Source organism: Nematolebias whitei, chromosome 13 (assembly GCF_014905685.2).
Source record: "Nematolebias whitei isolate Nwh7 chromosome 13, NemWhi1, whole genome shotgun sequence".
In the NCBI taxonomy this organism is placed as follows: Eukaryota; Metazoa; Chordata; class Actinopteri; order Cyprinodontiformes; family Rivulidae; genus Nematolebias; species Nematolebias whitei.
This window is the reverse complement of record NC_056510.1, coordinates 22,523,406-22,537,999: the sequence shown is the minus strand read 5'-3', so window position 1 is coordinate 22,537,999 and position 14,594 is coordinate 22,523,406. Positions and strand designations below refer to the sequence as shown.

General features: G+C 36.7%; 1 protein-coding gene across 1 annotated transcript in view; it reads left to right on the top strand.

The window, feature by feature from the left end:
• gpc6b (glypican 6b) overlaps nt 1-14,594 on the top strand; it is a 128,223-nt gene that overhangs the window by 55,563 nt on the left and 58,066 nt on the right. The window contains exons 3-4 of the mRNA XM_037686994.1: nt 1,592-1,983; nt 8,601-8,766. Of these exons, the coding sequence (XP_037542922.1) occupies nt 1,592-1,983; nt 8,601-8,766 (558 nt within the window). The remainder of the gene's footprint in view (nt 1-1,591; nt 1,984-8,600; nt 8,767-14,594) is intronic.

Genomic DNA, 14,594 nt, shown 5'->3' with positions numbered 1-14,594 from the left:
ATAGATAGATAGATAGATAGATAGATAGATAGATAGATAGATAGATAGGTGCAGAACATTGTGTTGAAGCAGTCTTATGCCATTAGTCTCTCTGGTCATAATCTTATGGCTCATGAATGTTTAAGTCTTACTTATTCTCTGTAATGAAATGCATTCAGTAGGGGCTACAAATGATACTGCATAACGATACATGAGACTTAAGTATTTATTCAGATCTTTAACGTGTGGTGGTGAAAGGTTGTAATGAACATCTTGTTTATTTTGTAGATATTTATTTCACTGGCCTCAGTTTGGAGATAACAAGCAAGGCTAGTCTGAGTAATAACAACAAAAGAAAAACAGTTTGCATGATTTAGTTTTAAACATTTGAGGTTTGTTTTTCTTTTGAAGAGAAAGCAATTCACATAAACTTGCTGTTAGTTCATCAGGTTGATCCAAATTAATTGCTAAAACAGAGGGGTGTCACGACAAAATGATGAAAGATGGGAAGAATCCAGCTTGTTGATTTTTTAGCAATTTATTACAAAGAAATGTGAAGAAAAAAGTCCCAGACATGAAATTAATTCCAACATTTATTAGTAAAGCCCCCAGTCTTGGCATCAATGGAAGGCCGTATCGCTTAGTTTATAGGACATAGCTTTGGCATATACATGCATTTCTTTTATATTAAGGTTTTGGAAGGTATTTGGCATTATTAGTTGAGATATGAACAAGGCACTACAAGCACAGAACATATTGCCTTCCATAAATATGGACAGAACAGCTCCCATGGCTGCAGTATACTGGTGAAAAATGAAGAAAAAAACTACACTTTGAAGATTCTTTAAAATTAAATAAACAACCGACACATATATTCTGTATGTGTGTGTATGCAGTATATACAGTATGTCATTTGGCTGCATTTTTATTTTCATTACTAATGTTTAATGTACGACGGAGCTTTAGGGCCACGCTAAGAAAAAAAATTAAAATCCATAACATTATGAGAATAGTCGTACAGTAATTTCTTTTTTTACAGCTCTCGTTTATTTATTTAATTTTTTTTTCCCACGAGTCAGATCCACAACACGACCTGTCAATCAATCTAGTAGGCGTGTCAGCAAATGACCAATTCAAAGCTAAATGCTCCTTACCTGCAGAGCTGCGCTGCAGCCCATCAGAGCGTACCACCTTACAGTAAGCAGGTTCAAAGTCCTGATACTGATAATAATCTGATGCTGATTAGCAGATTAACTATCTCCTTATTTGTAAAACCAACACCAAAGTATAACTTAACAAGATGCTCAACATTCTTCATTTTACCACATAATATTACGACTCATTTAGCTTCGGATCGGTCATTTGCTGACACGCCTATTGGATTGATTGACAGGTCGCGTCGTGGATATGACTCGTGGAACAATAAAATAAAATAAACGAGAGCTGTAAAAAAAAAGTCTTGTATGACTTTATTCTCATAATTTTATGGATTTTATTTTTTTTTTTTCTTAGCGTGGCCCTAAACCTCTGTCGTATTAATGTCTCTTATCAAAGCATATTTTTATGGGAATGTGAACAGAAAATAACAATTATTTATTTATTCTAACTTTAGAATTCTTCCTGGAGCTGCTGGAGAACACAGAGAGGTCCCTGAATGAGATGTTTGTGAGGACTTACGGCAAGCCTTACATGCAGAATGCGGAGGTCTTTGAGAACCTCTTCGCTGAGCTGAAGCGCTATTACACAGGAGGGAACGTTAACCTGGAGGAAATGCTTAATGACTTTTGGTCTCGGCTGCTGGAGCGCATGTTCACACTGCTCAACTCGCAGTATGTCATCACAGAGGACTATCTGGAGTGTATCAGTAAGTACACCGACCAGCTCAAGCCCTTTGGAGACGTGCCCAGGAAGCTCAAGGCTCAGGTTACCCGTGCATTCATCGCTGCACGCACATTCGTCCAAGGACTCTCTGTTGGCCGGGAAGTGGCCCAGAGAGTGTCTAAGGTAAGAGTTCTCACCACTCGAACACGATCCTTATTTGCATTACATCTACATTAATTCCAATTTACTTTAATTACAATCAGTGTATACCTTATACATAAAAAAAAATCCACTTTTCCTCTAAGAACACACAACTACAATTTACTGAATACGATTTAGCTTCTGAGTCGGGAGAACACTTTAAAACACGACCCCAGATGAGATTCTACTCGTATCCTGAACTGATTCTTACAAGCCCAAGGAGCTGTTTTCTTTTGTTTTTCCATTCTTCAATAAGCACATACTCCTTCCTATATCCTCCCACACTCCTTCTGACGAACGCCAGCCTCTCTTTGTACTTGTCTTCAGGAAATTTGAAGCTCAAGGTGGCTAGTTCCGTCGCTGTCTTAAATAAAAAGAAACGTTGAAGTGTTTGTGGATTACTCGAGAGAGAGCGAGAGATGGCCCCGACAATGAAAGAGGAGAGGGAAGCCATTTCTGCCATCACTTTTTATTGCTCTCTTGGCTAATATTTGTCCTCACACTACAGGCAGGCCATTAATCATGCTGTTGCCGTCTTTTTCCATTTGATGAGATGTAAAGTTAATGCCTCCTCTGCAGCATTTCACACGCAGTTCTGTGTGTGAGTGCTGATCTACAACAGTTAGATTAAAAAAAAAAAGACAAAAGGCTTGAACTTATTGGTCACATTTACCAACAACAAAACAAGTTTTATGATGATTTAATCCAATAATTTAACGCACTGCAAGCTACTGGGTGTCAGTTTAATTGAACTATCGCCCCATGTTCAGAACTTCTGTACTAAAACCAGAAACCAGAGGAAGTTGAGAAACCCTCAATCATCCGAGGGGAAAAAGGAAAAGGAGCAGAAAGCTGCTCTTCCTTGCAGAACCCAGAATTTATTTTCTGTTTGTCTTCACCACAGTGAACCCGATGAACTTCAAACATATTTCCTTCACTTTAGCACCCCCCCGCACACCCTTCCCGACCCCCTAAAAAGACTACCCCAGTAATAGTACTTGGGCTCGTTTATCAGCAGTCAGACGATGCGTTGTTAGCACGTTTACCGGGTTACACCCCGCCCAGCGCGTCCCGGCTTCACCTCTTGACATTTGAGCGGGACCTGAAATTGGGGTCATGTGTCTGGGTCTGCAGCCCTTTGATCACCGCAGGGTATTAACTCATCATGATAGATTGAGGTGAAGCATAATGAAAAGAGACACTTTGTGAGAGGTGTTTGTTTCACAGTGCTGCTAAGTTGGGATGTTAATGTTTAGTGCGTCCGCTAAGTTTGATATGTTGAATTAAAGGAGGGGATATCAAACTTTTATTGGGGACTACGTATGAGGCCTATTACTATCCACCTGAAAAGGGTCTTGCTCTTCTATCAACTTTAATGCGGCCTGAAAATTTGTACCCCCACACATTTTGTATCAAAACGACCGGCTCAGCACAGTGATGCAGGTTTTACTTTTATTGGCATTTCCGGTTACCGTGGCAACGTCATTTGTAAACGACACCAGTTTTCTCATTGAAAAACACTGACAGAACTCTTAAAAGCTTCGAACTGTCACATTGAGGTCACATGGCCTAGAGTCGAGAGGTCTCGAACAAAACACCAATTAACTTGTGGAGCCATTTTGGATCAAGATGGCTGCCGCACCTACCTCAGACAACTCAAATTTGACTATAACTAAGACATTATTTGAGATATTGAGCTGAAATTTGGTAAGGTCATAGTTGAAAGCAAGTTTTTATACATTCCTAATGCATATCCTACAAATACAGAAATGGAAGAAAACATTTTAATATTTAAGAATTGTTGGCTAAATACACAATATTATTCATTTTGTCACATAACTGGCACATTTACCTTTAAACTTGACGCAGCCAAAGTGAAACAGGAAGTGACATCAAAGGAGAACTTTTTAAAAAGGGGAACTTCCTGGTTTTTGTTCATTGAAACAATATCTAAACCCTGACTCTTCATAATCTCTGATTGTGACTCTAAATAATCTAAATGTCAGATTCTTCTTTGCTGTCTGTGTTAGCCATTGTACCAATGCTCTGTTCATATGCAGACATTCCCCTTTGACATCACTTCCTGTTACTGTGCATGCAAATTCCCCAACAACTGTACAGCTCAGCAGCTTGACATTTATTTTGCAATATTTTATTAATGTTGTCTTTCCAAAAATGCATTTGCATTTATTACAAAATGTTGACGTCACAGATACTTTGAAATCCAACAAAGCCTAATGTAACTTTTTGTGCTTTGCATCAAGTTTAACCAAAGAGCTGTAATTTCATCACAAGTTTTTTTTTGTTGTTTAAGATCCATTAACAATGTTCACAGAACCTGTTGATGTAAAATCTTAGTAGCAAAACATAGCTTCATGGTTTAAGTTGCCCACACCCTTCAGGCAGGATTTCCACGTTGCTTTTACACAAAAAGATATTATCTTGTTAAGTGTTGCCAAAAGAAAATGCCTGAACAAATTTACCCAAATTAAATTAAATGCTGTTCTTGAATATACTGTAGTACATTCAAAAGCTTGGTCAAGTTTTTGTCAGAAATATTGTAACTAGTATAGTTATTTAAGTTGAAACATAGAAGTTTTGAATTTTTCAATTATTTATTTATGTTCAATATGGAGGGATGTACTGGAAAATTATATGAGGCTGCAACTTCACCTAATACCAGTTCAATATTGGTAACAATAGCATCAAAAACGATTATTCTGAACCAGAGGTCTGCAACCTTTGTGATCAAAAGAGACTTGTTTGCCACTTTTCTTACTAATACGATGTCCGGAGCCACAAACCCTGCTACAGCTGTGCACTATCAAGTGGTGGCCCGTGGACCAGTACAAGTTTGTTGGAGATACTTTTCCAGCCAGTGGGGGTGATATTATAAAACAAAAAATGTCTAACTACATTAACATTTATTGACGTTTTTACATTTTAATACAAAAGAAAAGACAATGTAAAGAAAGAAAAAATATAAATTTTTAACAAATTTATAAAAAATTAAAACATTGAACTCTGCAGGCCAATGGGAGTTCTCTTAATCATTGAGGAATTAAGTATTAAAGCATAAAGTTAAAAACAGTATGAACTTAGATCAGTTTGTTGGATATCCAGTTACATTATTTTTAAGAAAAATAAATACTTTAGTTAACTTTGACTTTGTATTTTGTGTTTTGTACTTCGAGTCATCAAATATTCCTTCTCTGCAACTTGTCTTAAACATATTCCAAAACATTTTGGTGGTTTTGAGAGAAAGATCACGCTGTGACACCGGAAGTCGATTTAAAGAGGCTAACAAACTACTAGCATGATGTAGTCCACATGTTTTATGCCTTGTATTTGTACTATTCTTCACATATTTGAAAATGACAGGAAATCTGCTTTAACTAGACATTTTCATTGTTGGTAAAGCAAATTCAGTTTTATTTTAGTTTTGGTCAAAGCCTGAAAGAGCCGCTGCAGAGGGACAAAAGAGCCACATGTGGCCCCAGAGCCGCAGGTTGCAGACCCCTGGACATATTTTATGAGAGTATGTTCATGCATATTTAAGTGTCAAAATGGAGTCCAACATGTCCACATGATTGGACACCAACATTATAAGGCTGTAACTCCTGCATTCTTCATTATCATCGTCAGTGAGGGCTCAGTAAGAACTACAGGAATCATATTTTACATCCAGATTTACTGTCTGCATGATGAACATGCAATAAATTATGAATAAACAGTCAGGAGGCACACAGCAATAGGCATGTAAACACACACGCCACATATAATGTTGTCAACATTGATTTATGCATCCCTATGCAAGGAACATCACAATATAATTCCCTTTAATTTTATATTTTTAAAAAGCTGTTTTTTTTTGTTGTTGTTGTTTTTTTTTCAAACTTAAAGACACTAAAAGTTGTTGCTCGATGGAACGGAGAAAATAGTCCATTAACTGCAACCCGGGAGCTTTCGTTTCAAATATTTTCACAGGAGAGCAAACATTAGAGTGTTGGGAGCAGTAAGTGTAGCAATGTGAAGTGCTGACATCTTTCACAAATCAAAGAAGAACATTAGTTTGTACGTTTTTATGTGTTTATATTGGCGCATACTGCAAATTGTATTGATTCAAGTCGGGGTTTTTTATGTTGTATGGTTTTGTTTTAAACTTTTGATTATTCACAGCTGTATTTACTTGATGGTCTGCAGTAAATGTAGCTAAATGAGAAAAACAGTTTAACAGCCTAAAATATATGGATCAAAATGGCTTATTGTCTGATCTGCCAGGTCAGTTTTAACAGTAATAAAGACATAAAATATATATATATTAGCAGTGAACTTGTGTTTTGTATTTTAACAGGCCACTGAAAAGCTAAACTTATCATTTTTATATTTTATTCTATCCTTTTCCACAACTAGCCTGGGTGAAAAAGCTTTATGGTTGATTTAAAGCATCTAATTGGAATTAGCACGCACTCCTTCTGCTGTTAAGAGTCTGCTTTCTTCCAGTTTCTCAGAAGGCTGGATATTAGTGTTGCAATTATCAGTCTGTTTAGAAAAGCTTTTGACAGTCACTGGTTAAACATCATTAAATGAGTCTTCGGCATGCAGGCAGAGCTTATGAATATTTTAGCAAGATGTTTTGTGAAAGCTAAATATTTTTCAACTTGCAAACAGATTTTAGTTGAGTGAGATTCTTGTCTTGTCTTGCATGTAGTCAAAGGCTGTGTACAGACTTTAAATAATGCTAAGGTCAGGGACAGTGAGGGTCGGGGCTGAACACTCGAGGCAGCCCATTGTGATGCGACGGTGTGTTCAAGAGCATCATCCTGTTGTTAAATTCATCACCAGCTTTGTTACTAACACAAAAGATTGGTTGCTGACATTAAATTAATTTGTCCCCCTATAGGTTAAATTCTACTCAGACTACAATACAAACCAAGGATCAAATCCACCACAATAGATGTTTTTTTTCACAATAAAGTTGGAATAACGGGAATTAAGAGAGGCTGCATTCAGTTTATGCACATGTGCATGATGCACGTCTGTAGAACATGTGTAAGATCAGAACTATTTTGTTAGAGTAAAATGTTTTTTTGTTGTTTTTGTTGAATTATTTTCTCTTTAAAAAGCATGTTTTATGCTAAGTGTTGTATCTAAATCAATCCCCAGGATCTGCTCTGTGTAAACACATGATCATAGCAGAACGCTCAGAGAATGTCAGAAATTTTGACAAAAATTTCATGGAATTTGTTGCTCATGTAAGCCCCTGGAAAATGTTCTGCTGCTGATACATTGTCATTGTACACTGAAAGTGGATTAATATATATATATATATATATATATATATATATATATATATATATACATACATATAAAGGTGTTTTAAACCCTTCCCACATTCTTGAAAATTCTAAACAATGTTTCTAAACTCTAAATGCTCTAAAAGAGCACAGGATGTCAGCTCTCTGACTCCGGCTGCTCTCTGCCAGCGCTCTTGGCCACGCCCACTTCTTCATTGCAGAGCAGAGATATGACACGATGCAGGAGAAAGCTTCTCCTGCACATGTGGGCTGCACACAGATGCATCAGGTGCTAAATAATTTTAAATAATTTATTTTAAATACAATTTCTATGCAAATCGTGCAGCTCATTCATCAATCAGCCAGTTGTGTGTAATGTCCAATCTTATTTTGAAAAACCGCGATAGAGCAAGTCCGTGAAAAACAAACCGTGATGTAGCAAGGGACTACTGTATTACTAAAATGTGTTCTTAGTAATATTACCAAGTAGTCATAAAAATATCCTGAAATTGTCATTGTTTCAAAGCCCAATTTTGGTACTATTTTAATTAATTGCATTAAAAAGGAAATGTAAAAAGCCTTAACATTTTACTTTTTGTGGACATTTTAATTTTCAAGTGTCAAGTAGTAGGACGTCGTGGCTGAGAAGTGTAAGATTTCTAGGTCAGTTTTTTTTTTAGATAAAGTTTAGACTTTTATATTGTTTCAGTCAACAATGGCTGTGAGAAATTATTATCCTTAAATAGCAAATTACTATATGACCTTAGTAAAAAATATATTTTTCGGTTACTGGCCCTTTCTCTTTTCTAACTTTGACAAAACTAAAAACAAGCAAAGAAGAAAAAACACAGAAATGCATTTTAGCTTTAAACAAACACCTTTAAAGATATCAAGTTCATCTTTGGGTTGCTAAACTTTTTAGTGCCAATCAATTTTTTAATCTCTATTGTATGAGTATTTATTTTCCTTTCTTTAACTGTTTTACTTTTTTTTGATTGTACAAATTATTTCTTACCGTTTATTAGTTATGGTTAGGTATATATATATATATATATATATATATTTTTCTGATGAGTTGTTAAAGTCCAGTACAAACTTTCATTCTAAGGCATATTACTGCACAACAAATGGCGTGTTTAAATATTATAAGACATTAATGCAGGTTATGTTTACTATGTATGTTTACTTTCTTTTTTTGGATATACTTCATAGGAAAAAAGTTTATGTAACCAGTAAACAACAGACTAGAATTATCATTAATTTCATTGAAGCTAATGAGGGTTGTTTCTGTTTTTTTTACAGGTAAGCAGCACTCCTGCTTGCATAAAAGCGCTGACAAAGATGCTCTACTGCCCTTTTTGTCAGGGCATGTTAGAAGTAAAACCCTGCAAAAATTACTGCCTTAATGTGATGAAGGGCTGCCTGGCCAATCAAGCAGATCTGGACCCAGAGTGGAACCAGTACATTGGTAAGTCGAGCTTCATTTCAGCCGTTTTCATTTTTATTAACCCTCCTTTGAACCAGGTGTGCTGCTGTATTAATGACTGGATTCACTGCTCCATAATGTGTTTGAACTGAACTGATAGATGTGGTTGATATGGTGGAAAAGCATAAAAAGCACATTGCACAATCTGACCCATTAATGAAACGCTTGAAGATTCAGTTTTCACTTTGACGGCTAGTTGTAGCTCTACAGTGCTGCTTTTAATTACGAGGCAGAAAGTGTTCTGCTTTTAAACTTGAAAATCATAACGCTCGGTATTGCTCACACTTTTATGTCCCTCTTATGAAAGAGTAAATACATTTTATGCTGAAATATAAGTGTTTGAAAGCTAATGTTTTGTGGAAAAGAAGTGGTATTCTAAATCCTAGAAGGAACATTGACTGGATATTTGCATACCACTTGTGAAATTATTCAAGTTTGTTTGATTTATTTGTTTAAATTAATTAGCATTTCATAAAAGATCTCAGTAGTAGGATGGTAGTAATGAAATGATAGCATCATAACATTTCAAAACAGGTAATCGTCATGTAATTCACAATGTACAGCCATATAGCACAGAATATGATTAAATCAGACTGTTATAAGGTAATAACAAATATTTTTTTAAGGTGTTTATTTACATAAAATACTACTTCAAAATTTTCTGAGTAATAAATTCAGATCTTCCAGCTGGAGCAATGTGGTATCAAATGCTCTGCACTAGATTGGTTCAGGTCTTACCTGTATGACAGGAGTTTCTTTGTAAGCCTCTAAGAATTTGTGTCCTCCTCAGCCCACCCCATATGTGGCGGTCCCCAAGGATCTATTCTCAGATCTATTTTATTTTCAATTTAAATGCTCCTCCATCTTTAGAAAATGTACCATTTCTTTTCAATTCTATGTAGATGACGCTCAGATTTAACTACAGTTGAAGCAAAATTGGTATTTTTATTTGAAACAACAGTTTGACTGCCTCACCGAGGTAAACGCTTAGATGGCTTCAGTTTTACTGAATTTCAGAGGATACAACTGAAGTTATTTTTTGGCCCAGGAGAAAATTGCAATGTGTTTCCTATAGATCTGCGTAGGCTTGAGCTGTTTGTAAAATCTCACGTGAGAAATAGGGTGTAATATTTTATTCAAATTTGATTCTTAGCTAACTCCTGTACACCGTCTGACCTCCTGCAGCCTTATATGCCTTCCAGATTAATGAGATTTAATGGTAATTAGCTTTTCGTTGTCCCAAGGTCTGGGCTGGTCTGCTGAGGTGATCAGGTCTTAATTTGTCTTGAGATCCAAGCTGGTCCACAGAAGTGATTGGGTCTTTAGACTAATTTTATTTTGTTTTCACTGGCTTTTAATACGAATTGACTTTTTTTTTTTTTGCCATTCTGTTGGTTTTATTTTGTCCCTTTTCATGTTTTTTAAATACTTTTTTTAAAACTACTGTGTTGTAATGTAAAATTATTATTTTGTGTAATCAATTTGACAAACAGCAGTTGTTTTTAAATGTGCTATGTATAAATTGAATTATTTGATAGTGTTATGTGCAATCATTTGATAGCTCTCACGGATATGCATTGAAGACGACTCTCATCTATTACTACATTAAATGTTAGCTCATCTGCAAATTAAACTGGCTAAGTGCTTAAGTTATTTTGGATGGTGTTGACTCCCAAAGTTTATCAGATGTTGATGTATTATCTGTTATTACATTGTGAGAGTTTCAGCAAAGTGCATCCATTGGTTCATTAGGTAATGAGATATATATATATATATATATATATATATATATATATATATATATATATATATATATATACACACATTTGTTTTTTGGTGCATGTACACAATGTATCTAATGTAGTAATTTACAGTTTTTCTAATTTATCTACATTATCTAATATACACATTCTTTCTTATGTTTAATAAAGTGGTTTAAGATCTAATTAGTATTTTTATTTCTGTCATTTGATCCACCAAACCTGTTAGGGTCTATCTGAAAATGTATTTTATTTCTGAAATGCTTTTTAATTTCTGCAAGATTTGATCAACAAATCCCCTGAACAGATGTTGTACATGAACATTTTAGAAAGTCAGAAACACGTGACAATGTTTCTAACGGCATCTGTATAAAAACTAAAAGATTATATGAACAGCTGATGGTTTTTTTGTGATTAGTTGCAGTTTCACTGACTGCACTACAGTCAGTGAAACTGCACGGTTTCCCTCTTGTATTCTCACGCAACGTCTTTATTTGGATGTTCAGAGGGTTCCTGCAGCACTGAGAACTTTTCACGTTTCTGTGGATTGAGTTGGACTCATTTGCTTCTCTCGCCTCATGCAATCCCTCACAGTGATGCTGAGATCGGGGCTCTGTGGGGACACACCATCTGTTGCAGAACTTGCTTTTACTTGCGTGTGACTGAAAATAGTTCTGATTGTGTGCTTTGGGATCATTTTGATTTCACAGAATAAATCAGGCACAATTCAGATTGTGCCACTGCAGCATCTCTCTACAAACTTCAAGGTGTGTACGTCACTTAACAGCCAGTAGACATGTAGGTTGTATTTCACTTTAAGTGATTATTTATTTTTTTTTGTATTAGCAGAAGAAAAACACATCAGCCTCATATTTCAGCTTTGTGTCCAGCTCATTACGTGTGTTTTTAACAAATTAACAAGAACATTCAGTGCAGTTTGTTGACCTGATGAATATTTTCACACAGCTCTTAGCTATTGTTTGTTGCTTTGTCTGCTTTTTAAAAAAAGCTTTCTTTTTACCCCCCTTCATATAAGTTTTAGGTCAGTCTTTGGGAAAGCCCCTGGGATGTCATGGACCATTGAATCAGAACCACCTCATAGAGGGCGGAAAGCTGCAAAGACCTTGAGTTGATTCTCAATGAGATCTGCAGTAACTTTGGGAGGAAAACTTGGAGGACATGAGGGCTAACGCAGCTTTGTTTAGCAACTAGATCCACGGCGATGGCTTACAAATATATATATTTTTATTAAACTATATTTTTAATGTGAAAAATACATCAATTATACTGGAAGCTTACCCATGTCATCTTTTAAAAAATGTTTTTTAAATTAGAAATTGACTGAAAATAGAGTGTTTTAATTTGTTAAAAACACATCTATTTTTTAATATATTTATAGACAGTATAGTATTTATATTGTTCCATAAGTGCATGGTGATCAGCTGCATTCTGGCAGCAGCTAGAACAAGAGTGACAGATGTCAGGTTGTGTTAATGTTCCTTCACAGTGGGGAAGTGGTGGACTGACAACAATCCTAAATCTCAGGGAGTATTTGTACTCAGTTTGCTCTCTTGTTTTTTTGTTTTGTGACCTCTAAAGTCACTAATTTTGATATGGATTACATTTGTTTATTTGGACGTGAAGATGGACTGCAGCGTTGCTTACAACTCAAAATAAATGCAACCCTTCACCCCCGCCTCCCTTTCTTTCTTGGAGCCAAGCACAGAAAACGCATCATGAAGGACAGCTTGAAGCATGAGACAGTGGTAGCCAGAATTTTCCTAAACTGTTTTCTCTGAAGGGCATGTTTGACATTAACACTGCATTTGAGGTGACGTCTCACTGTATAGCTTGACGTTCACTGACTCTATTGCAGTAGTCCCTCGCTACTTTGTGGTTCATTTTTCGCGGATTCGCTATATCGTGTTTTTTCAAAGTAAGATTGGACATGACACAATTGGCTGATTGATGGATGAGCCATTGGTTGTTAATTTTAAATGATTTTGCACTGTATGTGTAGTCCATAAGTGCAGGGGAAGCTCGCTCCTGCAACCTGTCATGATTTCCTTCTTTGCCACACACACATGTTTCCTGTTGCAGCTTTGTGAAGGATTAACCCTTTGCTGTCCATATGCACCAATCAACTTTTGTCTTCCAACTTAAAATTCAAAGTATGACACATCGTAAAATCATCATAATCACAAAATATAAAAGTGTTAAAAGTTATTTTTAATTATTTTCTTTCAGTTGTTACAATGTAATTGATCAAGAAGTACATTTCTGTTCTGTGCTGCAGAGCTGAGGCTGTGTGACATCCCTTTGCTGTCCTGCTGCACTTCTCTTCTCGACAATTTAAATTTAAATACTGTAACATTTTAAATAAACAATACATGCTGTATGGATTATTTAAAATGTTACAGTATTTAAATTTAAATTCTTTATTTAAGGAGGGAGATTGGGAGTAACAGGAGTGTGATTGCAGCCTTGCACATGTCATGACAAAGTTTACTGAACTTGAACTTGGACTACTGTCTACATACTTTGTGGTTTTTCACTTATCGCAGGGGGCAGGGTAGGGAACCCCCGCAATAAACAAGGGACTAATGTATACTGATGCTGATGAATTGACTTCACACACACACCCACACGCATATATACACAGTTTTACATACACATATATATTTTTTTAATATACAGTAGTCCCTCAATTCTCGCCGGGGTTATGTTCCACACACCACCAAGATAGGTGAAAACCACCAAGTAGGAACATGTTACGCTGCCCCGCCCCCCACTTTTTTTGGAGGAAGTGGGGCATTAACATGACAACCAAAATAAATTAACAGTCATTCTAAAAGTGAAAGAAGAAAACCTTTATTTCACGTTATTCTTCAAAAGTCTTTAAAAGCTGCAAAAAAGTTGTAGGGGTGAAAAAGGACAGTTAGGTTGTGCCAAATCAAAGAATCAAAAAAAAAAAAACACTGCCTAACTGACAACTACCTTAGATGGAAATTAATGAAATAAAAACTCCCCTGAACTGCTTATCTAAATAAAGAGCTCACTAACACATTACAAGGGTGGCACCAACCAACTTACCTAGTGTGTTTAACAAAACTTAACCTACGTATGGAAGTGTACAGGGTACTCCAAACTTACTTACCGGTAGTCCTCTAACTCCCACCACCAATGTTCAAACAAAGAGCGCTGCTCCAGAACAGCAACACAGGTGTGCCAAACAGTCATCAGCATGGAGGGGGAAAAAAACAAAAAAAACGGCACAGGAGAGCTTCCATCATAGGGCAGTCTTGATTGGTCCTTTCCAACTCTCCAACCAATCCTAGCTCAAACCTCTAAATTGGCACCAACCTGCATTCTGCACCTAAGGAGAAAAACTAGAGAGGGAAAACACACTGTCCCCCAGACATGTAACAGAACGCTATATTAATTTTAATATTGTCATGATCGGTGGCCCCCCATCTGCTCGCTTCCCTGCCCCTTCATGACATGCCATGTTTTCTGCCCCTCTCCTTCATGTTTTGTCTATCCCTCAGCTCCTGTCATTGCTCACATCTGCTCCTGTCAGTTAACAATTCACCATACCCCCTCAGCCTATCACAGCAATCAGCCCTGATTCCACTCACCTGTTCAACTCATCTAGTTCACCTGCTCTGCACCCTTTATAAACTCCATTCTCCCTCTCCACTGGGGCCGAATTATTACACCACTCATGGTCCCTGATAGTGAAGCCTTCATGACAGTATCTTGTTCCATAGTTTTGTATCCTTGCCTTGCCTTGAACCCTCACCTGTTTTTTGACTCCTCACCTTGTCTTGCCCCTCTCTGGATTTGTCTGCATATCTGACCACGATAACGACTCTTGCTCTCCCTTGACTACTCTTGCGGATCACGACTCGGCCCTGTTCTCGCTTTTCTACTTCTACGTGCTTGACCCCCGTTACGACCATTGGACCACGCCTCTGGATTTCACCTGCCACATACAGACTGAGCAGCTCTGACCCCATCGCCTGCTGCAGCTCTGACCCCATCGCCTGC